A 26,559-nucleotide genomic window follows, 5' to 3' on the forward strand; every position below is an offset into this window, starting at 1 on the left:
TCAATGTGTAAATGTCTTCAACTGTATGAATGTGAAGCAGGAAGGTGCTAAAGAGAAGCAGACGTGCAGACAGACGACATATTACCCCTCCTTACCTCTGAGTGGGCTTTCTCCTCCGTCTGTAAAGTAGAAACATACAAAATTAAAACCAAAAAAGGTTATTGGCTTTGTGTGTTGTGTTTAATCAAACAAACTTTTTAAAAATGAATTAGAATATACAGCATGAGAAGCCTTTTAATGCAAATGAATTATAAAATGGCCAATACATAGCCGAAGAGAATCAAATAAATGAAATGAGATTAAAACAGAATATATCACTATCTCCCTCATTCGTCCAGGCCTGTCTCTGCAACTTGCGAGTGAAATTTGAAATAGGCGGAGGTGGGTGGTAATCGATTCTTCCCCATAAAACAAATCTGTTGCCTCGCTGAACGTGAAGACTTGGAGCGTTGCCTGTTCTATTGTGAGCCCAACACTTGCCCAGAGTCTTATTGGCTAAAGTAAAGTGAGTAGCATGCAGCGATGGAGTTATTTTTTGGTTCTACAGAAACAGAGGGGACAAGACAGAAATATTGGAAGAGAGTATATGTGAGATGCAATGCCACACTGCATCACTCGGAAGAGCTGAAGGCTTTAATTTAACGCTAGGATGATTTCAGCCTTAAAATTTGCACCAACAATCAATGTTTAAAAGCACAATCTCGCTGTCCCAAAATGTCCTCCTAGCTCACTTTTCTGTGCGCTGTACTGAGTTTCAAAGCAATGAGTTGAGACGTTTAAGGATTTGGGGGCGCTGTTGGGTACTATAACAAAATAAGGCAGCTTTAAACCTGCATTAACTGATTTACAAACTGTAAACATATCACTGACACATTATTACCTTATAAATGTATTATGGCAAACTTGTTAGCACACAGTTGCATATTTCCACATTAAGCAGACACAAAGCAACAATAGAATTCATTTGAAGTGGTTTTCCTGGCCACCTGGTGGATACAAGTCAAATATTTATTCTCCTATTTAACTCCTGAAAAAAAATATCTGGCTTTTCAGCTGCTAAATGCTACTATGTTACCGACTAGTTGCCAAGTTAGCCGTTTGGTGCTTGGCAGGTAGTGGAACAGTTTATCAGAGCTTGTTCACTGAAAACTGTCTTCTGTGTCTGGAAACAAAACTGATGAGAAGGGCGAGACTCAACCAAAACATTAATGTTGCTGTTTGGAACACCAAAACAATGAGTGGAAAGAGGCTAAAAAACTCCACAGAGATGAGTGGAACTGCCAGTTAGGTTGTAATTCTCTGCGCGGTTGTCACTAAGAAACTCATTACATTGCTAATATACCACCCCAATTTCAATGAAGTTGGGACGTTGTGTAAAACGTAAATAAAAACAGAATACAATGATTTGCAAATCCTTTTCAACCTATATTCAATTGAATATACTACAAAGACAATATATTTAATGTTCAAACTGATAAACTTTATTGTTTTTTTGCAACTATTCACTCATTTTAAATGTGATGCCTGCAACATGTTTCAAAAAAGCTGGAACATGGGCAACAAAAGACTGGGAAAGTTGAGGAATGCTCAAAAAACACCTGTTTGGAACATTCCACAGGTGAAAGGTTAATTGGTCATGATTTGGTATAAAAGGAGCATCCCCAAAAGGCTCAGTTGTTCACAAGCAAGGATGGGGCGAGGCTCACCACTTTGTGAACAACTGCGTGAGAAAATAGTCCAACCTCAATGTACAATTGCAAGGAATTTAGGGATTTCATCATCTACAGTCCATAACATCATCAAAAGATCCAGAGAATCTGTAGAAATCTCTGCAGGTAAGCAGCAAGGCCGAAAACTAGCATTGAATGCCCGTGACCTTCGATCCCTCAGGCGGCACTGCATTAAAAACTGACATCACTATGTCATGTCCTCCGGGCCAAAGAACCACAAAGGACCATCTAGATTGTTATCAGTGCAAAGTTCATAAGCCAGCATCTGTGATGGTATGGGGGTGTGTTAGGGCCTATGGCATGGTAACTTGCACATCTGTCAAGGCACCATTAATGCTAAAAGGTACATACAGGTTTTGGAGCAACATATGCTGCCATCCAAGCAATGTCTTTTTCAGGGACGTCCCTGCTTATTTCAGCAAGACAATGCAAAGCCACATTCTGCCCGTGTTAACAACAGCGCGGCGTCGTAGTAAAAAAGTGCCGGTACTAGACTGGCCTGCCTGCAGTCCAGACCTGTCTCCCATTGAAAATGTGTGGTGCATTATGAAGCGCAAAATACGACAACAGAGACTGTTGCGCAACTGAAGTTGCACATCAAGCAGGAATGGGAAATTCCACCTACAAAAAAACAATTAGTGTCCTCAGTTCCCAAACGCTTATTGAGTGTTGTTAAAAAGGAAAGGTGATGTAACACAGTGGTAAACATGCCCTTGTCCCAGCTTTTTTAGAACGTGTTGCAGGCATCAAATTTAAATGAGTGAATATTTGCAACAACAAAAAAAAACAATAAAGTTTATCAGTTTGAACATCAAATATATCTTGTGTTTGTATTGTATCCAATTGAATATAGGCTGAAAAGGATTTACAAATCATTGTATTCTGTTTTTATATAAGTTTTATACAACGTCCCAACTTCATTGGAACTGGGGTTGTAAATAGTGATTGGAGAAGCTTTACTAGTTTTACACAAAGTATACAGCACTGGACTGTCATGCTAACTCTGAAAACTAAGGTCAAATTAGAAAGAGAAGCTGACCAGCTACTTACCGCAGAGTACAGTGAAGATGTGCTGGAGACCAGAGACAATGAAGAGCCATGGACTGTAAGCACATACGGAGAGTAATGAGCGACAGAAGTGTAAAAACATAAATACTAGGTGACCATTCAATATTTCCAATGAATTTGACCATGAGCGAGTTCTAAAGTCAATTTAATTGCTTTCTTATTTATTCTTGATTACCCAGCTGACTCAATAGCCCTTACATGCTTTGGTAACTTATTCAGATGATGTGAGATGTGAACAGTTATAAGAAGGCAAAAATACATGATTTGACTGTTAAAAAGCTGACCTCTAAATGTGTGCAATCACAGCCTCTTACATCACCCACAAAAAGATCAGAGCAGAGCGAGCCGTCAGCCAAGTCACTCACAGTGTGAACACACAGCGAGAGCTCATCAAATCTGGTATTAAAGGTGCTGTAGGTAGGATTGTGAAGATCCAGGACAAAGAATTTGAACATCAACAACTTCTCAGTCCCTCCCCCCTTTCCGCTAAAGCCCCAAATGGTCTCCTAAGCCCCTCCCCCCAACAAGGGAATGCGTGTGCATGAGCAGTGATTGACATGCAGTTATACGCTGTGGATTTTTGCAAATCACATTACAGGCTGTAGGTGGTGCCAGAGGAGCTGGATTTTTATTAAATGACCTGCTTCATGTAGTTCTACTGGAACATAGGGTCAGTTTCAGCAAATATGACAGAAAGTTAGTTTTATAAGTCTTACCTACTGCACCTTTAAAGTACCTGATGACTGATGGGACTTTACTTTGGTGAATGTGGCCCTGAAATGATTTCTAATGGCTCCTTAGTAGGGAGGTAATCTTTGGAACGCAGTTCATTTGAAGAGTGTGTTTATGAGCGTGTCCCACCATGTGTCCTACCTTCGTCAGTGCTGTCCCTGAAGGAGCCGGAGCGGCTGATGGCCCGTGGCCGGTCATCCAGGGAGGTTGCGCTACCACCCAGTGGGTGACCCTCTCCGTACAGTTCAAAGGAGTCCTGGGCAGGGATGCTGTTGGAGCGGCTCATGCTGCTGCTGCCCGGTGGCAGGTTATACTGGCTGATGTTGGTGGGGCTCACTGCGCGGAGGAGAAAAACACCAACATCAGTGTTCAAGTTATAGGCTAAAAAGGTGTAAATTGCATCAGTGATTAATAATTCATTCAACAAATAAGAACACACACACAGCTAGATATGATCGTATAATGTTGCAGATGTGCTATGATTTTTTCTAGACTTTAAAATATTTTTAATCACAGCATGACATTTATTTCTTCATTTAATCATACAGTTCAGTGTCATACAGTTTGTTTTACCGAGGCAATGTGTTGACTGGTCATATCCCGCTTCACAGAATGTTTTTAAAATAAAGAACTTTACAAAGATGGTTAAACAATTTAAAGTCATGGAAGAGACAAAAAACGAGAGAAAAAGGATTATGAATTATTATGATATCAGAAATAAATGGAAATGCATTAGCTAGTCTAACAAGTATGCATATATAGGATATACTCCATGTATTATATATCCACTTGGATCCTAAATGAGGACACTGCCTAAGACTGCCCCCGTCATACACATTATTATTATTATTATTATTATTATTATTATTATTATTATTAATGTTTTAATGCATAAATTGAAGGAACTGATATAATACTGAAATTGTAATTTTATATGATTTCACAGGACAAATAATAAATTGATTGATTGATTGACTGATTCATTGATTTAGTGCATAATATGAACACATTAATATTCACAGCGGAATTTTAATGCATTGGAAAACATTTAAACTACCAAGTTCCCTTGTTGGAAGCAAATTTACTGAAACTGCAAAATAACTGCTGTAGAGCTGCAGATCTGGACCAATTGGCTTTCAGAGATCTCCTTTGATTGCAGAACTTCCTTTTTTCACTTTGTTATTTTTTACCATTTGGTTCGTTTATGTTGTCTTTTACGTCGGCCTGAAATCGAAAGCATTCACAAGTTGTATAGGCTAGAAATACATTATTTTAACACATACAATAACTGGGAGCAAATACAAAAACTGGATATTCACGGCGCTATCTATTCCAGATGTGCTACAATTAGAGGTTATTCGTATAGACGTACGCAGGTTGGAGTAGTGGTATTTTCCAGTAGTGGTGCAGGAAGCTCCAGGAGACAGTGGGGATTGGCTGCCTGTGTCCTGAAGTCCCCCTGTTGAATGGGACCTCAACCACTCCTTCCCTTCCTCATGGGACGCCTGCCGGGAGGACGGAGGGTACCTGAAACCCACGAAGACACAGTAAACCCGAGGCAAAAAGAGACGTTTGGTAGTCTAAAGTCCAAGTAGTGCAGTTTCTGTGATGATGAAATGAGTGCAGAGCTACATAATAGAAGCATGTGAGCAGATGGCAAAAAAAAAACATGCATCCAAACACACACATTCAGTTATACTGTATATACACACTGCTTTGGCTCAAAGCTACCAAACACACTGACACTGCCGTTCATCTCTTCTCTCCCCAGCTCCAAAGTGGCTCAGCAACAGAAGGCCGCCTTATCGCAGGCATGACAATTGGCCATATTTAATCCTCTGAGGATGTTAATTGAGTTTGCACTCATCCCTTTTCAGAGCCGACTTCCTTCCAACGCCCCCATTACTACACTTGTCACATTTGACCCTGCTCCAGTCCCCCAACGCCTGTGCTTCGTATTCTTCCCACCAGGGATTGGGTGGTGAATAGTGTTGAATAGTGTGACACAGCAGCATTCGTCACTCACTGGTGTTGAAATGGAACAGACTGAAATATCCACGGGTCAGTGTTTGACTCAGTGTACTTTGTGCTTACAAAATGCCCATAAGCAGGACAAATATGCTTATTTATATGACTAAAGGAGGCAATTACTAATCTAAGCTCCTTTTGTAGGATATCTAAAGATCAGGCAGAAAATGTTGTCTGGTATAAGATGTGAACAGACGGCCGTAAAACATTTGTGATCAGAAAAAACTGTTGAGAAGAAAACACTGCAGTCTGTACTGCACATCCCATCCAACAGGCATAAAGTGTAGTATGAGATCAGATGCTTTAAGGCCCAAAAAGAACATCAGCACCAAATGCCATCGAAATGAAAGAATGGTTTGAAACCAGCATGCCCCATCCAACCCCTCTGCAGCAGTGCTGTATAATTGGCTAGAGAGGTTGTTCCCTACAGAGGTTGGGTCACTGTGATGAATGGGTTATGGTATTTCTGTTTCAGTCTCTTTAGTCGCAGCTAAAATCAAAGTATCCATTCTACTTCTCCCCCTAGGCAAGCAGAGCAAATATTATCAGGAGGTTTAGGCCATTTTAGGGAGCTGAGGAAGAACTGCTCTGTCATGGCGACTGTGTTTGCCCCATTTCTAAATGATGAGAATCAGATGAGGATGCACATGGAGAGGCAGACATACAAACGGACAGACAAACGCATTCCTGACTGATCATCTGAGGCAGCATTTTTACTGCATCAGAATTTTAGACTCACCTAAAGTGAGTTATAATCTAATGTGGATTTTAGGATCTGTGGTACAAAATCAGATCCTGAAACATGAGAGACCTATCATTACTTATGTGCCACAGCATTTCGTGGAGGTAAAACAATAGGTTAACATTTCTTACTTCATTGAGGTTTGGGAAGACACCCTAGTTAAGTCAAACACTATTACTGGGTACATAAGGTGACCAAAGTGTGTTGGAAAATATAAGAGAACAGATGAGCATGTATTTTGTATTTTTTCCTCTATGTATTGCATAATGCATTCTGCAAATTCACAGCTAGTCAGATGTCTGCAGAAATGTGGTCCTGCAGTGTGAATGCTGCATGAGATAATCACAAGATTTGCTTATCAATAGATCTGTGGTTCCCAACCTTTTTTGTCAACTGCACACCTGCAGCCCTGTCAGATGAACTAAAGTACCCCTTCAAAAAGTACCTCAGCAACTTCCAATAATTGCATTCAAACCATGTAGGCGTTAGAGCTAGTTATCTTGTTCATCCATCACTTAAAGTTTCAACTTAACTATTTCAACTGTTATCCAATACTTTAAGCTAATTATTTACAAATGTGTATCCATTACTTAGAGCTAAGTATGTTAACTGTTTATCCACTGCTTAAAGCGTATCATTTCAAATGTCTATCTACTACTTAAAGCTAAATATTTCAACTGTTCTAAGCTAATTATTTCAATTGTTTATCCAGTACTTAAAGCTAAATATTTCAACTGCTAATTATTTTAACTGTGTATCCAATGCTCTAAGCTAATTATTTCAACTATTTATCCATTACTTAAAGCTAACTATTTCAACTGCTAACTATTTCAACTGTTTATCCAATACTTTAGGCTGACAATTTTAACAGTTTAACCATTATTTTAAGCTATTGTAACTGTTTATCCATTACTTTTAGCTACATTTTTCAACCATGTATCCCTTACTGTTATAGCTTACTCAATATATGGATACATGTTTTTTTCTACATACATATATTTGTTTCAAAATAGTTGAGCTTCTTCACATTACCTTATAAGCTCAAGGAATTGCAGAAGAGTACTCCTTGGGGTAGCTATAGGTAACTGGTTGGGAATCACTGCTATAGGGCAACACCATGCCACATGTATACAACAACATGGAAAGTACATTTGCTATCAGAATGATTATTGTCATGCAAATGTGTACTAATGAGCTTGAGTGAATAAAAGAAGAACGGTTGAGAATGGAATCTGGCTGAGTTGTACCTCAGTCCCTTTTTGGGAAGCGTGTTTCTGTCAAGAGGCATGCTGTTAAAACACAGAGAATGAGTGAATTAGATGGACACCAGAAAACATTTGACTTTGGTGATAAATGAGAAAAATACTCTTTGGTCACATCAACTTGACTTTCGACACACACATACACAAAGACATCCACAATGGAGAAACATGTACAGACAACAAATATTAAACAGGCCAATTTAAATAAATAAATTGTTTCATTTTTGAGACATACAGCTAAACTAGCAAGGGAAAATAAATTTGTGCCTTATGTCTTCTTCGCTATGTAATGTATTGCATGCACAGTATGTGGACAAAGCAATGAAACACCCTGATAAAGATTTCTCATGGGAATGAGCGTCTGAAATGATCTGGATATATTGTGGGACTTTTTCTAGCATGGCTTTGGACCCACAACTAACTTTAATGGTGATCCCAGATACACTTAGTACCTGGTCAATGCAACAGACAACCTGTTGGCAGGTCAGTTGGGTAAATGAGTATTAAAAGGATTAGACTCTGGAAATGATATATAATAATACAAAAACCATGCCAGAAAAAGAAACTTAAATTCAACCAAACTGTGTGCTGGATGGGTGATTTTTTTCCTTCTAATTATATTACTTAGGCTTCCTCTGCATTGTATGTCTATATCTTAGGGTAGAGAGATATACTTTATGTCTCTGTACTCAAATGAAACAATGAATACGATTCAGCCCGATCGTATTCCCTGTTACTCACCCCTCAGACAGGGTGGACTTGACACTGCCGGTTCGTGTAACCTTGGGCCCGTGGTGGCCTAGCGGCAGATCAATGGACTCAGAGCTGGTGTGCAGACTGGTCATGCTTTGGCAACTCAGTGTGTCCTTGCTGCCAGCTGACGAGCTACATGCAGGCCAGGGGCGAGAGTTGGAGGGCAGGGAGAGGCCAGAGGCCGGACTGGAGGCCGGGGAGTCAGTGCACAGGTCTGGGGTTTTACCGTACAGTGGGCTGCTGCCACCGCTCAGGCCGCCACCGCTGCACAGGCTCCCAGTGCCAGAGGATGGTGAGTCCAGGCTGGCCTGCCTTGCCAGTGTGCCGTGGGGGCTGCCCAGTATTGAGGGGCACTTGCCAGAGTCGGGAGTGCCCGGAGAGCTGGCCTTGCTGCTGGCTTTGGTGCCAAACAATCTGGGGGTAGAGAGGTTGGTGCAGTCATTTAGAAATGCTCAAGGACAAGGGATGAGCATCTGTAAGATCCATACTGGAAAATGAAGAACTTTGGTACTTTGAGAAAGTGGATTACATTGAGCTTATCTAATGTATATTATATGAAATTGTATTACTGCATTGGTCACACGCATCAAGAAACTCAGGGATCACTGCAGTAGAGTGAAAAACAGCTACTAAAACATCCCCACATCTTTATTGTAACACCAACTTTAAAGCAACATTGCAAAACTTTTTGACCTTCACATAACACCTTTAAAATCATTTTGATGCTACACTGACTTGTAAGGGAGAATGGTTCCCCTGCCATTCCCACTCTGCGCCCCGAACGCCTGTTCTTGTAACTTTGGTGAGCGGGTACAAACTTTTTTTTTTTGGTGAAACTGGATCCTATTTTATGGAGAAAATGTTTTCTGGTTTTCCCTCTGAGGTTTATCGGCTGCTCTGCCTTGACTCTCTGGAATTTAGTGAGTTTTTCTGATGGACAGAAAGCTTTACTTGTAGCTAAAGTAAAGCTAGCCTCTACCGGCTGCTAACTGTAGCTGCCGTCAGCTAGTTAGCTGTGGTGCAAGGACTGGGAGCTGGGAGCACCCAGGGAGTGTTGGTGTTAACACTACTAGCACAGGAGCTTTGGGTCGCTGGGAGGAGGAGGTTGTCAGGCCCGGACGGAGGGGAATGCTGGTGGGTTCGGCAGCCTCTACAGACATCATGGCAGAGGCAAAGAGACATTTATGGAGGACAGAGCAAGAGGCCGCCGGACAAGAGTAAATCTCGGAGGGACTTGTAGTCCTTAAGAAGAGCTTTGCGGAATAAAAGGGTGCAAGACAAACGGCGAGCTGGCCATCTTACTGTTGGACTAGTAAGTTATATTAGCTGGTTTGCTATGTCTTATGTTGTTGCACTTGCTTGATGTTTGGCTGTGTTAGCCAAGTTGTCGACTCGCTCATCTTTGATCATGAGTAATGTAATAATAACAAATGCACGTGTACATCTGTCAATATTTACCACAGCGGTGTAGAAGTGAATTGCACTCGGAAACTTAAGGGGTGCCAAAACACATAAAATAACAATGTTATCCAATGTTGCTTTAAACTACAGATAAAACACTAAGCACACTTCCCAACACATGTATCCCTCACAGCAAACTCCACCTCATTTTAGCTGCAAACTCTCAGTAATTTACATCAACACATCTGCTTTCACAGCTTTGCCCGTTTCAACCCTGTGACTTTAAAGAACCTAATCTGTTAGGCCACTCAACTCTGTTTGCCTCCCACATATGTTCAGACAGCCTGCTACTCATATTTCGCCGGTCCCAGTCTGTCATCGCAATCCCACAAAATATATAAGTGACGCTCTCTTGAGGGAAAAAAGAAGAGGCTTGAAGACATGCAGATGAAACAAGTTTGCTTGACAAATCGGATGGGATGCATGTTTGGACACGCCTGCAGAGCGCATGCTTCTAATGAGTCAGGGACTGGCGTGCCGAGAAACTCCTCTCTCCTGTCTGTTCTGATCAAGACTGCTAAGCTGGATATGCTTAAATGAAAAGCCATCACCCCTTCATCTTTGGAGTAAAGATATGTTTCATCTGCAGTGGTTTATCACCTACACCAGGGAACAATCTATGTAATGACAGCCCTTGGCTGTGCAGCCGAGTAAACGCGCTCAATCAATCTTTCTATGAAGGCGCTAAAACATGATTTATTAAGTGTCTTAAATTCATTTTGGCGCATCCAAACATATCTAAATTTGCCAGAGATGACAGAGTAGTTTTTTTAGCCATGGTGACGCTACACCACTATAGATGACGTCTTCAATAAATGCCCCTATCTGTTACAGGAGTCTGGGGAACAGTCTGCATCAGGTAAACATTGCTGAGCACTACAAACATCAGTTCATTATAATGAATAGATTAAACCAGAATCGTCGAAGAAAGACCTAAACTTATATTGCAGCTAAAGGCATGCTTGCTGTACTGAGAAAAGCATCCCTTATTGCTAATAATCAAAGGACTGAAAAAGTTCAGCATGTGATGAAATGCTTGATTCATGTAGAAACACACATGGCCAGGGACAAAGACAGAACAGAAGCTGTAGGCATGTGCTGTGTGTCTGACCTGCGGAAAGTAGGAGAAGCAATATCTGGGTACTTGGAGCCGGGCTGCCTGAGGCCTGATTGGCCTGTTGAACTGGAGGTGGGGCTGGACTTGGGGGAGGTGGATAGTCCAGCTGAGGTGTCCTGGTCTGACACCGCCACTTTCTCCTTGTCTGTCTGGTTGATGGTGATGGGACTGGAGCGGTCTGAGCCCACTTTTCCATCCCTGCGTTTGGCACCCGCTTGTGTCGCTGCCCCTCCAGCTGACTTGCCACTAACGTTGGAGTCGATGCTGCTGGAACTGGAGCGATGCCCACTGCGCCCGGCTCCCACCCCGCTGGAGGATTTGGCCGGTCTGGGTAGAGAGCGGTACTGCAGGGTCACTTTGGAGCCACTGCAGCTGAGTAGGATGCCGTCATCCTGGGGCTGCGAGCCGTCCAGGCTGGTCTTACGCACACCACCGATGCCTGTGCCTTTGCCGAGGGCAGCTGAGGATTTGGGCGCCTTGCCCAGGGTGGCTGAGCCGCTGGCGAGCGTTGCACCACTGGAGGTGATTAGGGTACCACTGGGACCCGGGATCTTCTTGTATCCAAAAGAAGCAGTGGTGGGTGGGCGTCCGATGCCAGAGGGAGGTTTCTTACCTTCATCTCCACTACTCTTCCCAGCGTCTGAGGGTGAGCGCTGGATGGCAGCTGAACTCTTGGAAGGCGCCTTGCCCTTCTCAGAGGCCTTAGCATCATCAGTTTTGCCTGTCAATTTGCATAAAGACGTATTAGCATAAATACAAAAACATTACCCTCAGCAGATTCTTGGCCCAACACTTGTTTTTATCACCTGTGGTGCCACAGTTCAGGAAAGAAAAGCCAAATTAGTGTACATGTTGGCCAACAGCCAGAGGCCTGTTTATCCCAGCTCAGCTGCATTGAAAAGCAATACTTATATGCAACAAAACTGCTAAACTTGCTGAGTGATCTGAAAATGAAAGAGCAGCTGCACAGTGTCCAAGCACAGGTATCAGTGAATAAAAATCATCAAATAGTTTTCGGGCAGAGGCAACAAATCCGCTGCAAATCATAACTCTCCATTCTAAAACATGTTCCACCAAAATCAATATTAGTATAAAAGTGAGGCACATTATAGGCCCTTTTTACTAAAGACATTTTGATGTGTCATTGGAGGAAAAGCATAGTGTTTAAATAATAAAATGAATGATGTAGGGATGCTGATTTTTTTTCTGACCGATAGCCAACCCCTCATTAACCGATCATTTACTGTTTAATCGACTAGCAGGCAACTTGTCAGCTGTGTGTCTGCCTGGCATACTCTGCGACAGTCAATGTAACCCGCCAGTCCTCACCAGTATAGTGGCATGTGTCACATAGCTCTCTGCTGTGAGCGCCGACAGATTATCTCATACATTTCCTACATGGCGTAATACTTTATATATTAAGGGCCCAATACAATGAAAAACACTGTTTCTGTGTTGGTAACTTGTAGCCTTTGGACATTTTGTCTTACTACCTGTATCATCACATGGACATATAAGTAAAAAGTGTTTTTTCCACCCTTTTCTCTCCCTTTAAAGTGTCAACTCTTTTTTCACTTTTTCTTTTCAATAAAGATTCAACACATTCACATTACATCACATTGAGTGTCCTATTGTACTTCATTTCCACTTTTAGATTAGAAAAACAACAACTCCTACCTGGTGTTTTGTGGGCAGCAGAGGTACCCTTAGTCCTGGGTGGTGTGATGCCAACCTGAGCCGTCATGCCCCTCCTCCACGAGCCCGTCTGGGACATCTGGGCCAGGGCAGCGGCCTTCTGACTGGCGTCTTCATACTGGCCCTGGGCTTGAGAAGAAGAGGAGGATGAGGAAGGCTTCCAGCGGGAGGAGCCGCTGCTGGGGTCCATGCTTGTGTCCAGCTCCTCCTCCACCTTCTTCAGGTCCTCGGCTCCGGCCCAGCTGCTGCTCACTTCCTGCTCTGCATGCTTGGACCTGCTTTCTCTCTGGGACTGGGGAGGGGGGTGATGGTGGTGGGTGTCAAAGAAAGCAAATAAAGATAGATTGTTCAGTAAAATAATGAAACTATGGTACTAAAATCTCAAATTTTGTAGTCTCCTTAAACACACCAGTGGGGGAGTTTAAAAATACTACCTGCTCACCACTACGGTACCATGTAAGGACAGATCTTCTTGGCATACTTAAGAAAATTGTTAAGGAATGATGTAAAGTATTGGATATTTCTAGTTAATAGTCTAAAACATAAACCTTCGGTATGATCCTTTAAGAAACGTTATTTAAACACACACAGCCACCACAATGAGATATACAGTAAGTCCCTGCACAAGCGGAGCAGCGGGGTGTGTGTCTGTGTGTGAAGTCATAGCTATCTTTGGAATTACCCATGTCCAGATCTCATCTTTTGGGACACATGCAAACACACCCACACAGCAGTGATAACTAGCCTACCTTGACAGATGGCCAGTCTCCCTAGCAACACCAGAGTCTCTTAGGCCCAGTCTGTTGAGTATTTCATGAGAGGCCAAAGATACTTGGCAGAATACAGCAAAAGCCGGTGGGGAGAGCTGAGCAGTGGCCTTCAGTTCACAGTTTATTCCCTCAGCTGTGATGTCAGAGCTCACACACAGACTGGCCTTGGTTTCATGCTAAACCAGCATGTACGTAACTCCGCATTTGATGAAGAAATTTAGTCAGATCTAGCAATTCAATCTATTTTTATCACAAAATGAGACTTGATTTCCATCTTTTAGATCTCATTTTGCATCAGTATCTGTAACTGCTTTGTAAACTTCCCCTGGCATGATTTGTGTTAAAGTGGTACTCAAGTGATTTAGTATTGCACTTTCATAAAGTTCAGGGACTCACAAGACACACGTTAAAAAAAGAATGGTCAAAATCTGCCAACATTTCCTGACTTTATTCTCTTGTTTGGGACAAACCAGTCATGCAAAGTCATGGCCCACCATACTCTGCCTCTGATTGGCTAGTACTTTGTTGCCTTCGTTGATTGGGTTTAGGCATGAGGAGTGAGATTGGCTAGGGTAAAAATAACAGGTTAAGCCAATCAGAGGCAGAGTAGGGCAGCTCATGCCTTCGCCATCCTGGGAAGGTCTACTGGACACAGCGGTGCTTTGAGCTAAATGCTTATGCTAGCACGGAAACATGCTCACAATGACAATACTAACATGTGGATGTTTAGCATGTATATGTTTATATGTTGGACAGTCTGGCGAGGTCAGTGACTTGAGTCTGTTCGGTGTGTTCCGTGCTGTCGTCGGTTGGAGCTGTCGACCTTCATTTTGGCCGACCTGACATGCTCAGTCGGAGACAGGGCAGTCGGGACTCACCCGGAAATGGCAAGCGGGATGACCGTGACTAAGCCTCTCAAAATCTGACGAAAATCTTTTAAACTGACCTTTGTTGATCTGAAATGAAGACAGTTTTAGCAACTGCATGGCCTATTTCTCGCTTAAAATGTTTTCAGAAACACGCTTCGGTGAACTATTTAAGTACAATATGAGATCGTAATCTGAATGAGTCGCCATTAATGGCCGGTTGAAGCAGTAGCCAGACCCACGTGACGCGTTCGTCCAATCAGCTGCCGGTTTTCATTTTTTGGACAACAATACAGATTAGCGCCACCTGCTGTTATGGAGACGTATTACGTCTCGTCGCTTTGGTATGTTCCAAGGCACTTTTTTGACCAACTCAGGGAGACTGATCAGTCCAACTGCTTTTTCTGCCGACGGTCGGCCGTCTGGTTGGTCTGTAACGGCCTTTAGTTTAGCATGTTAGCATGCTAACATTGGCTAACTAGCACTAAACAAAGTACAGCTGAGGCTGATGGGAATCACATTCGTTATATAGCAGAATACCAAAGTATTTGAGAAATTAAAATGTTGACCTGATGATGGCACAGGAGAAACCAAAGCTATTACAATGCTAAAAGGTTAGTGCTTGTGTCCTTACCTGCACTCCCTTGCTTTTGCGTGATGAGCTGACAGCGGAGTAGGCGGGTGTGTTCAGGTCATCGGTACTGATGTTGTCCAACGTGTCGCTCAGGCCGCTGCTCACAGAGCTGCTGTCGTCCCAACTACAGGAGGAGAGGACCAGAGGAGAGGGAAGAGTAGAGGTCGGTAAGTTCATTTTTCTAGTTTATGTAGTAAATCAAGGACGGTTTAGAATGGAGACACCCCAACTCAGAGTAATTTCCTGTATCTGTGTAACGTGGTCTTCACCACTGCCACGCCTCTTTAGGAGACTAGCAGCAGGTCCTGAGTGTATTAGACTATATCCACGACATTTCATTTTCTGGGATTGTTCAGGTGCCGCCGGAAATTCTGCTGAATGTCCCTAATTTTGGCCGGATATCCGTTACCTTCCTCTTTCTTTGTGTTGGCGTTCTAAACTCTGGTGGATTTATGAGGACTATGGTTAACTACTCAGATCTCTGCAGGGTAAATCCAGACAGCTAGCTAGACTATCTGTCCAATCTGAGTTTTCTCTTGCACGACTAAAACAACTTCTGAACGTACACGTTCCACCAAAACAAGTTCCTTCCCGAGGCTGTTTTGCAGAGGCGCCGTTGCTCCGTCCAGCGCTTAGCGTAGATATGTATGTCTATGCTTAGCGCCGCCCAAGACGATTGTGATTGGTTTAAAGAACTGCCAGTAAACCAGAGCACGTTTTTCTCCCATCCTGGAATGCTGTGTGGACTAGCCAGACCCTCCTCCGCAGAGCTGTGGAGGAAGGTCTGGCAATGCGAGACTATAAGTGTATTCACTCCAAAGGGAGAAATGAATGTGAACACATATTATGATTAGTATTCTTTCGCCCCATAGTCACCAAAGCAAATATTGGACCCATTTTCACAAGCCACATATCTCCTGAACAATCTGAAACTAAAATGAAATTTCTCAGACAATTGAATCAGGAGAAAATCAACTTTATTCAAGACCTCTTTCCATTTAAGCAACAAACTCGATCTGGCAACACAGATAAGCTAACGTCAACTAACGTTTGTGAACGCTGTAACAAAACAAATTTTCGTGGTGCTTAATATGTTTTTTTGTGTAAATAGCTAATGTTAGCAAAAGAAAATATTAATTTTGCAGTTTCATCTGGTCGTATACAGCAGTGCTCCATCTGCCATCTTCATCTTTTCACTCTAATTAAAACTTTGAAATGTCACGGAAGGATTGCAGAAAAAAAGCTGGAATGAAGTATGTGTATAATTTTCTCACCAGCTAGGCTAGCAGACCGGTAGATCATTTGTAACTGCCCAATTTGTCTCTTCAAACAGCTGTGCTCCTTTTGAGGGCCCAATTGACTTGTGGGTATTTGAGTTCTTTTTTTAGGAAGAAAAAAAATCGGCATTGGCTCATTAATTGTTAAGCTTCTCATTAACTCTGAGTGTGCGGAGGAATAAAGAGATCTTCACTGTCTGGCACCTTCATTATTTAGCTGTTGTTGAAGGGTGACAGAAACCAAGAGCTCCCGAAATGAGGAGCGTATGGATCAAACAGGGATCACTTTTTACACTACTCTGTTTATTTACAACAATTTACAATTTACAGCTCGGACGCTCCTGCAATAGTTTCTCTAATCTGCAAACTCATTTTTCAGCTATCAGACACAATAAATCACCTTCAATAGTAATATATTCTCTCTCTCTCTCACACACACACACACACACACACACACACACACACAGACACAAACACACACACATACACACGCACACACACACACACACACACACACACACACACACACACACAAAGACAGAAGAAGACAGGCAGCCAGCACCGCAGCTGTGACAGCTTACACACTAACAGTATAGATACACAGATACTGCACGAAATACTGCATGTGCATGTGCGTTTGCCTTTGTGTATGTGTGTGTGTGTGTGTGTGTGTGTGTGTGTGTGTGTGTGTGTGACTCCAGCCTTAGTTTGCATGACAAATCTGACTGAAACATTCTTAAGAGTGTAATTTAAATGTGGAAGGAACAATAATGAATGAGCAGTGCAGCAGGCAGAGCGAGAAAGATGAAAATCAATGCTCACAAAATGACACAACTGTGACAGATTACAAAGAGCCAACTATTTCCTTTAGTAAAGATCCTTTCATCTGATGGGAATTTTCAGCCTGACGAATTCCAAACACACCCTGCATTTAAAATGATTTCTTTTTTAAATAAAAATCTGAAACTACTTCAAGAAGCTAATTACACTTTTTTTCAACCAGTCAATTCAGCTCGCCATCTATAATTCATCGCAGACGAGGATGAGACCCGACAGCTGCCTGAAAATTGGAGAATAATGAGTCGTTCTTTAGAAGGCTCACAAAGGAGGAAGAAATGTGGGCGAGCCGGAGATGTGCGGACATGAACACCAGCGGTCCGGGGATGATAATGGCGTTATCGATTTTCTAAAGTTTGCTCAGACAATCAATAACAATAAGAGTTGTTGTGCTTAAAACATGCATGCCATTGATCAGCTATATTGCATCCTTTTTATTAAATGGAGTGTTAATAGTCGTGAAAATAAAATAAAAAACATCTTAACGTGAAACAATCTTGCTATCATAAAAGTTAAGTTGTGTATGGATATGTAAAGGTAGTTGCTACATGCAAAAATGAATAGATGGTCTGTATTGATCAGACACCAGTAAAAGGGTTTGTAATGAATGCAGGGCAGGGCAGACACCTTGCAACCCAGTTGTCCACTGGTGCAGTGTGAAATTGATTTGCTCATATGAAAGTTAGAGAATGAGCAGCATTTATCTTCACTGCCCAAATCTGACAAAGTCTATGACTCGGCATAGAAGCACAAACTGCAGGCTTTGTTTCAGGATGGAATATTATAACTGCATATAATATGTTTGAGTTATACAACATTTTTGGCTGAGGAAAATAAAACAACCCATTTCTGTAAGTCTTTTCTGTGGTCAAGTGGCTAAAAATCTGTTGTGTTTAGAAAAGAACAAACCACAAAGAAGAAAAAGGGCAATGGGCCTTTGTGTTATTGATCATCATAACCAATTTCCTTTTTTTGCCATCCTTAATCTGTCATTTTGAGATTTAATATGCCTTCAATTCAAAGCCATTATCGGAGAAGCGCCTCAGAGATGGATGCTTAAAGCACACAGCAGCGTGTCGTAAGAAAAATAAATGGCATCCTTGCTGTCAATCGGAGCTTTGCTGTCGTGTAGCTACATCTTTCCTGCAGTTCTTTAATAAAAAAGAGGCTGCTGCTGAGTGCTCTGAGTGGAGCTCTGATATCAAACACAAGTCGAGCCGACTGTTGGACAAAGTGTTTCTGCGCACACACAAGGCTTTTGCAAGCAAAGCCTGTGGAAATCGATGGCTTTGAAACATGCCTGGCTTGTTTCCCTTTAATCATTTCCTCTCATCTGCACTTAAGCTTGTCTTTGCTGATGCCGTGGCTTTGTCTTCATTTGAGGGCAGCATCATCTGACAGCAGCTGACTGCTTGTTTCCAAGAAGGCAACAGCAAGTTGAGGAACATATCCGAGTGTCGAGGTTAAATGTGGAGTTGTTGCTGGGTGGGGTTTTTAAGTTTTGGCGGCAACAGCGGCTGCCCGGTCACCTTGACAATCTGATTTAAAGTTACCCTGTGCTCAGCTTTATGGTGACAGGGGAGGTGCCGTGCACTCTGCAGCTTCCTCTGAGACCAGCCTTCAGTGCGTGACAGACAACAGGGGCAGTCAGAGCCAAATGTAATGCTTCCAACAAAATGAAGCAGTCCAAAGTGACTTGGCTGCACTCCAAGACACAGCCTTTGCCTGCAGACATACACAAAAACGGTCTCTATAAATACTTATATTTATTTGGTGTACAAAAATATTGGTTCTGAGATCAAACACGCATCACATTTTCAGAGACAAACAATTTTACTAGTGCTAATTGCTCCTTGTGCCTAATTGCACATCACAAATATCATTCAAGCTTCTTTTAAAGTGAGAAAAGGTTCACTTTTTTCATGTCACTATTCATTTCCTCCAAACTGAGACAAATTGGACTTGATAGCATGAAATGCTGCACATTTACTTGGGTAATACAAAGGAGGGGAATGGTGAAACAGCAGTGAGAGGATGGTTAGTCTATCATCATAATATGCAAGGCAGATGGCTGTGAAGAAGCTCATTGACTTCCAGTTCTTATCTAAACATGCAAAGAGTCTTTTCCCCTGGCTGCAACATATCGCTCCTTCCCCCTATGGTGGTCTCTCTAATACAATATTGAAAATCTTCTTTCTGGAGAATTAGTCTGAACTATGGGTTTCTTGGATAATTCTTGCTTAATTAACATAATGAGTCACAGGGAATAGCTCTTGGAGTTATAATCACAACGTAAAGATGCCCTTTAGCTTTTGCATTCGCTTCTTAATGTAATTCTTTAAGCAAATTAGTGTTAACTACCCAACTGAGTGAGTATAATGGAACACAATAAAAAGCAGAACTTGGTGAAAGGAGACGCAAACAATGGACATATCATAGGTAAAGACGTTGTGAACACAATGGCCTCAAAGCTTTCAGGTAATGCTGTAGAGATAGTAACAAAGCTAGAGGGCAAAACACATGTACAGATTGGCTGTGTACACTGCTGCTCTCTTCCCACAGCTACTACTGGGGGGCTATTGAGAAAGGCCATTAAAGGAGCTTTAGGTATTCCATCTCTGGTTTGTTTTCTAATAATAATAATAACTTATTATTTTCGCCGTGCGCGATCAAGGAAGGCTTGTATCATGTGGACGCGTCGACAGTTTTGTTGTCATTACTTAGAATTCCTCATTGGGAAGACAGAAACTATGCACTATAGCTGTACGATTTATAAACAATAAAAAATAAGTATATAAAACTCAATTTTTAAATCATTTATAATCTGTAATTATTCATTTTTGTCAATTATTGATTGAATTTACCATTAATACTATACCATGAATAACCATTTCATGTATGTACATTTTACGATTACCTCTCTATATAGTAGTTTCCATTTTAAGTGGCGGGGCCCACCATACCCGTGCTGGCTTTAAAATTGCACATTAGGGATTCACAGGAAGCGATGCAGCATGTTATCCAGCATCCCTGTTTATTCTCCTTCAGCCAACCCAGAGCCACCAGTGTCTGACAATAAAACGTTTCCTCCTCAAATGTCAAAACATGGGGTGGTTTTAAATGTGAAGCATTCCCAGAAAATATAATGCATTTGTCACTGAGGTTAGCACTGATTCATTAAAAATGCTTTTACAAGACAACCGTCTTTTTTTTTGACGAGTAATGAAACAAGAAGCAGCAGCCACAGTGAACTGTCAGTATTTCTAAAATAAAGTAGCCGCTCAATGAATGTTAGCTGTCCTCAGAACTGTGGGAAAGCGGACAAGGTATCATAGACACCCAAAAAGATGTCACATCATTAAAGACGGTTGTAACCCCAGTTTAAGATGCCAATGATGTAAAAGTAGACTATAAAAACATATAAACATGTCCACTTTCTATCAGGGAATGCTATGTAGCAGATATTGTTTAGCTGTTGCTTTTAAGTCAAGAGGATACAACTCCTCTTTAAAAGAAATGAGGTAGCTTATTCCCTGCCATGGCACCAGCGCCCATTTTCCAAAGTATAGGGAGCACCAACAACTCCATAAACCCCGCAGATAGGGCAGGGAAAACCTTTATGATGCCATCCTCAGTGCCGAGCAGCTCAGCGCACACTAACAGATGACCGTGGTTGTCTGTATGAATGGGAAGCTGGGGACTGCTGAAGAAGAGCATCCGTGCTCTGCGGATTTTCCAGCTATAAAGGGTCGATATCAAAACAAGAACAAAAACTAAATTGCGCTCCTCCTCCTGAGAGCCTATCTCACTGTAACGGGTTGAATATCGCATTGGGCCGATTCCCTGGATCAGCTCTGACAGAACAGAACCGTGTCTAACCAAGCTCCTCCCCTCAGATGCCACACTTTCACATGCACGTCACCACATCTCTTATGGGGGGGGGGGGGAGAGATGCACAGCCGAACTCAATAACCCTAACCGGGTGAGCCGGACTTTTGTGTCATAACATCCTAAATTAACAATGAGCAACAATGTACTGAGCAGAATGCTTGAGAGGAGACCGCTGTGGAGAATATTTTCCTTCTCTCCCGTTTTCATAAGAGAGGCAGTAAAATGGGCAGATGAGCGCCAAACAAATCAGTGTCTCTTTCAAAATCCATCTGAAAACACAATGTATGTCCCTTGTGATAGTTCTGCGCGTTGGACAAACACAGCTGTAAAGCCTAAGACTGTAATGCCCTACATAGTGCAACCTTTTTATCAGTCAGTGTATAGCAGGGGTTATATGGAAGTGTATGGTAACTAGTGCTATAACAAGGTATGACCTGATTTTCCAAACCCTACTGTAGACCTTTTGGGGAAAATCTTGCACTTAACACCAAAAAGCTTGAGTAGAGCTGCTTTCCAGCTAAAGGCAGCGGGTGGGAAGGTGCAACTTCACCACACAAATGAATGTTTACTCTTTCAAATACTTTTTTATTTCTTTGCAGATTCTATTGCAAATCCTTGATTTTTGCCTGCTGCCTTGCAGTATGCCATAAACGCACTGCTGTGGCTCCACTCAACCATGCAAATATTATCTCATGCAATATTCAATACACTTGGTCTTGTTCTTTCAACGGCCCAGAGGAGAAGATGCTATTAGCAGCATGAACAAAGGATAACATCGCTGATTACACTATATCATGGACATTAATGAGATTTTGATGAGGGGGTTGATAAATATTTGGGGGGGAATAGTGTTTAAGTAAGTGAAGATGGGATGTCTACAGATTGGAGAATGCAACGCGTACTCAGAGGACCTCTTACGTAACCAAACAGAGGGAAAAAACGCTCACATGTAATGGCATTTGAAGACACTGGGACCAGTTTGGATTCATGAATGGATTGTGTTTCACACTTAATGGAGAATATATATCATCAATCCTAACTCAAATTTTATTCATTTTTACGTTTTTGTTTCTGTTTCTTTGGCTGAAAACTCCTGTGGATAAATATATTAATAGACTTAAAAATAAAATATAAAAGAGCAATTAAAAGTAAAAAACACGTTGTGAATGAATTCCTTTTTCCTCATCCTTTGATCGTCTACAGTTTAAATTATTTGTGTACAAATAAACAACTCTTTCTCAAAGCTGGAACAAGGTTTTTGTGGCTGCTTGATTGACAGGAAATGGGAGGCTGAGAGAGTGGGCTGAGCATCTTTAAATGAACAAATAAGCTTTATCTACAACAGAGATATTATCTCTGAACTAAAGCTCATACCAAGGTCTAATAAAAGCCAACCCAAATACCTCCATTGTGAATGTAATATTAATCGTGAGACTGAAAACCTTTTCATTATCAATTCATGCCATTCTTTTTACTTGTTTACTGGGCAGCTTGGCACTTCCATTGGTTCCTTACGTATTCATACTGTGGGAACTGAAGTCTACTTGAGTTCATTCATACTATTCTATGGACCTTAATCTATCCTGCAGTCTACAATGACTTTACCACACCCACATTATAACAAAAAACACAACAGATGGTCAATGAATACAAGCAGAAAATGTCCAAAACAAAAAATAAAAAGCTTGTTCAATTGCATGTAAGTTTGTCTAAAATACATAAAGGCATAAATCAGATAAAGGCCTAAAATCAAAGTCGTGTTTTCTGGATGCTTGCTTCAGGTACCACAATAAATCACTAAATGTACACAGTGCTCAGAGTAGAAACCCCCCAGAAGAAAAGCCACAACAAAGACGTCCTTTTCCAACCACCATGACAACAATCTGTCACACACAAACTTTGAAATGCACAGTATTTCCTCTCTCTCCCACACACAGACATATAGAGCAGGGCTCTGTGATGTAAATGGAAAGCACTCATCCTCATTTGCCTGTACCATAATCCCAGTTAATGCCCCTGAGCTCTTGCAATTAAACACGAGAAAACACCAAGACATCCTCGCAAATGACTTTACTCTTCTTCTCCTGCCTGTCTGTGGGCTGCCAAAGCCAGTGATAGGCTCACTTTCTGCCTGACTCCGATGGAGTGCAAAAAGAGCCAGCCTATCAGTACAAACGAGACAGTCCGACTCAACTCACACAAACTCACAGCACCAAGAAGCATCAATCAGCTGTTTACAGGTTGTGTGTGTGCAAAATAGTTTCTGGCTTTGCTGTCAACTCACCTCTAGTGGGATGGACGCTGCCTTTGCGTTGGTCTGTGTCCCTACCGTGCCTACTACCACAGGAGGCAAAACCCTACCTGGGAGAGAAGCTGGAAGCTGTGAGACGACTGGGAGACAGAGAGGAAATGGGAACGAGAGACAAAGGAAGAAAGGACTACCTCACTCTTCCACTTTCACCCCGTGCTGCTGCTGCTGCTTCTGGCTCCCCCTCCTCTCTCTTCGTCTCCCCTCCCTACAAGGATGGGCCTGTCAGCCCTTGGAAAGGCAATCAGACATGTCGTCAGCAGCGGGATACCAAGTGTTAATTAAAGCAGGATGACATCGCAGAATCCAGCCAAAATCAAGGAAGGCTTTGCAGGATGAGAGCCGACTGTGCCTTGTCTTTGCCGAATGCCTCTGACTGGAAGTGATCTCATGCATAATACGTGAGATGCTCAGAAAAGTCTGTCCATACAGCCGAGTGTTGGGACATTATTCATGACTCTCAAGCACTGTAATGGCGGGCAGTACAGCAAGAAGAAAAGGACGATGAGCTGCTGGAGTTGGTCCATTCATATTTATTTATCCAGGAAGACTAACATCAGTGCCACCCTAACTTACCGTCACATAGTGCTGGCCAGTCTTTATTTGCTGAAGTCTGGTGTCAGAGGGCAGTAAATGCCACCCGGAGAAAAAGAATTCTCTTCCAAGAGATCACAAACATTATGAGCCATCCTGCCTCATCCTCATCGTTTTCGGGTCACTGCTAATGATAACCAGCAAATTCTTCTATATATTGCAAACAAACCTTTGTTTCTGATGCTGGAAGTGTAATTGTTTTTTCAGGAAAGAGCAAAAATGAACTGGATACAGGTTGAATCTACTACTGTGAAATGGGACAGGATGATAGAGATAAGCAAAGCAGGCGTGTGTTTAAATACAAGATGTTTCGGATTATTAAGACCGTGTCACAGGAAGAGAAAACATCTTTTGCATATTGAAAAAAAAAGTGATCAGACTTGGGATCCAATTCAGCTCGGCACAACTCGATTAAAGAAATGAACAGAGTGACCTTGGCGGGAAGGGGCTGGAGATGTGTATGTTGCCAGGCAGTGACAGACAGCAGGATGTCAGCGCTGCCTGGCTGGGCTGGTTAAAAACGTCCAGGCTTCCTACTGCAATGCAGTCAAAGACGACAACAAAATCTTTAGCCGCTGCGCAGCGAGGGGTTTATGGCGAGCTAATGCAACCCCGGCAGGAGATGATTCAAGTCTATTACAAACTGCTGGCAAATGTGCAAACAAACAGTCCACATAAGAGCTCGCAACCCAATGACGGCTCAACCACTGACCTCCTCCTTAGCCTGGAAGGAGATACAATCACTTAACCATGTTTTTTAAATACATTGCACTGTACACAACATATTTGTATTTTCTTCAAACCAGGAACAACCAACTGGTCTATAGACCGAATCACCGTGACGTCAAACTAACACAAAAATCACGTCCAGGTAGACAAATGACAGTTGATTTGAATAGCGGAGATACGCGAAATCGGCAAACTTGTTTCTTTCTGTTGTCATTTTCAGCCGCAACTATAACGTTTAAAGATATATGCTTAAACATGGTCTGCTGTGCTTATTTTCTGCACTGTGTTGCTTTTCTGCGTCTTTAATGAACCAAATATAAGGGCAACATCTTACCGCCGGTCGGACTGACTGCTAGTTTGAGTTTTTGAGTTGTTTTTTTTGTCTGTGGCCCAGCAGGTAAATCAGGTATCCAACCTAATGTTAGGGATAGTGTTGAATATGAACGCAACAAACATGCACTTTAGATGAATGAGATGAGAGTATATGCAGTTGTTCCTCGTCCTCGTTTGCTCAGCGCCGTTAAATTGTATGTACGGGACACAGGAGTTTTCTACCCGGAGGTTATTGTATTGTAAACAAACGTGATTGGGTCTGTTACTTCAAATGATCAAAATTCAACAGTAGAAAAGCTTAAAGAAGAGCCGAAACGAAGCCGAAGTCGAGTAAAACTTCTTCTCAAATTTTTTCTACTTTTCTATGATAGTAACTTGAATATCTCTGGGTTGTGGACCGTTGGTCAGACAAAACAAGCGATTTGCACACGTCATCATGGGTTGTTGGGAGGATGTAATGTGCAAACCTCGCATCATCTACTGTTCTGGCACAGGGACTCCTTTATCTTTCTCGGATCATGGCATTACACCTTGATAGACAGTGGCGGCACAATGGCAGCTCTCCCAAGCCCCTCAGTTGAGGTTAGAATCCCACCCCCAGTGATCTTGGATTGTGTCCACAATCAATGATGAACAACCAACATCTGACTGTCTCTCTACGGGAAACAGACTTGACAGAGTTGCCACAATTAAGTGAGTACTGCAGAGTTTTCCCTACCATTATAAGGCTTAGATGCAGCACCCAAGCCATTTTGGGGAGCACTTAAGCCGAATGAATGTAAAATCATCAAAACGAACTGAATTACTTTTCTCAGATCTATTGATTGTAGTTGTTCCCCAGTGGGCTTCTTTAGCATATTTTTGACTTTAAGCTGTTTAAGTGTTATTTATTTATTATCTGCTCTAGCTTTTTCAACGTTTTAGACACAGATATGGTAATAATATTGAGCTAAAATGATGTGAAACTGCACTTTTTTTATTAACAACGTAAACATTTTTTGAGGGAGGACCATAAATATGTGCAGCTAAGTCTTCCACAAACCTAGGGAAAACACTGTACTGTATGTCTGTCCTGACACTTAAAACTTGACACCAACAGATCAAGTCTTTTAGGATTAATGATGAAGATGAGGTTAGAAACACAATGTATGTATTGGATATGGATTCCATTGATATTTTGTTTGCATAATTACAGGTCTTCTTTCTACTGATCAAAAAACAAACAACACAAGCAACAATAGATTATATGCGACTTCATAAATGTCCGACTGCCATAATTACACCATAACACTCGTCATTTAACAAGATTACATTTTTATAATCCACAACAGAGTCAGGCTCCATGGCACTAAAGTGAATTAGCAATGATAGGAACTTCGTCGATACTTATCTTCACAAACTCATTAGGCATATCAGATGATGAATGGAGTCACATCCGTGGAAATTTTCCTAACGAAAAACCTGATGAATTGATGCAGCTGCAACAGAAGTCCCCCATAGTCTACTTATCCTAAAATCTATCTTGCATTAAACTGTATACAGACAGAAGTACTGCAGACACATCTTTTGTGAACCCCATTATCTACAGCCACATTGGGATACTGTAGTGTCTCTACACCAAAGACTTTTAAGACCATCCCAAGTCACTTCTGCTGGGTGAAAATACTAAGAAAATAGAGAATGATTTCAAATGCTCCAATAGTTTTTTCAAAGTTATGAATAGAATAAAAAC

General features: G+C 41.9%; 1 protein-coding gene across 8 annotated transcripts in view; it reads right to left on the bottom strand.

Annotated features, from left to right (window-relative positions):
• Positions 1-26,559, bottom strand: part of nav3 (neuron navigator 3) — a 221,088-nt gene that overhangs the window by 32,200 nt on the left and 162,329 nt on the right. For 5 of the 8 annotated variants that reach the window (XM_031306145.2, XM_035996056.1, XM_031306140.2 and 2 more), the window contains exons 13-21: positions 14,859-14,982; positions 12,571-12,880; positions 10,888-11,614; positions 8,304-8,729; positions 7,548-7,589; positions 4,903-5,057; positions 3,672-3,866; positions 2,781-2,833; positions 96-119 (exon numbers count right to left, since the gene is read on the bottom strand). In XM_031306145.2, the coding sequence (XP_031162005.1) occupies positions 96-119; positions 2,781-2,833; positions 3,672-3,866; positions 4,903-5,057; positions 7,548-7,589; positions 8,304-8,729; positions 10,888-11,614; positions 12,571-12,880; positions 14,859-14,982 (2,056 nt within the window). The remainder of the gene's footprint in view (positions 1-95; positions 120-2,780; positions 2,834-3,671; positions 3,867-4,902; positions 5,058-7,547; positions 7,590-8,303; positions 8,730-10,887; positions 11,615-12,570; positions 12,881-14,858; positions 14,983-26,559) is intronic. The other 3 variants (XM_035996053.1, XM_035996055.1, XM_035996057.1) reach the window with 3 other exon arrangements.

Source organism: Sander lucioperca, chromosome 20 (genome assembly GCF_008315115.2).
Source record: "Sander lucioperca isolate FBNREF2018 chromosome 20, SLUC_FBN_1.2, whole genome shotgun sequence".
NCBI classification, from domain to species: Eukaryota; Metazoa; Chordata; class Actinopteri; order Perciformes; family Percidae; genus Sander; species Sander lucioperca.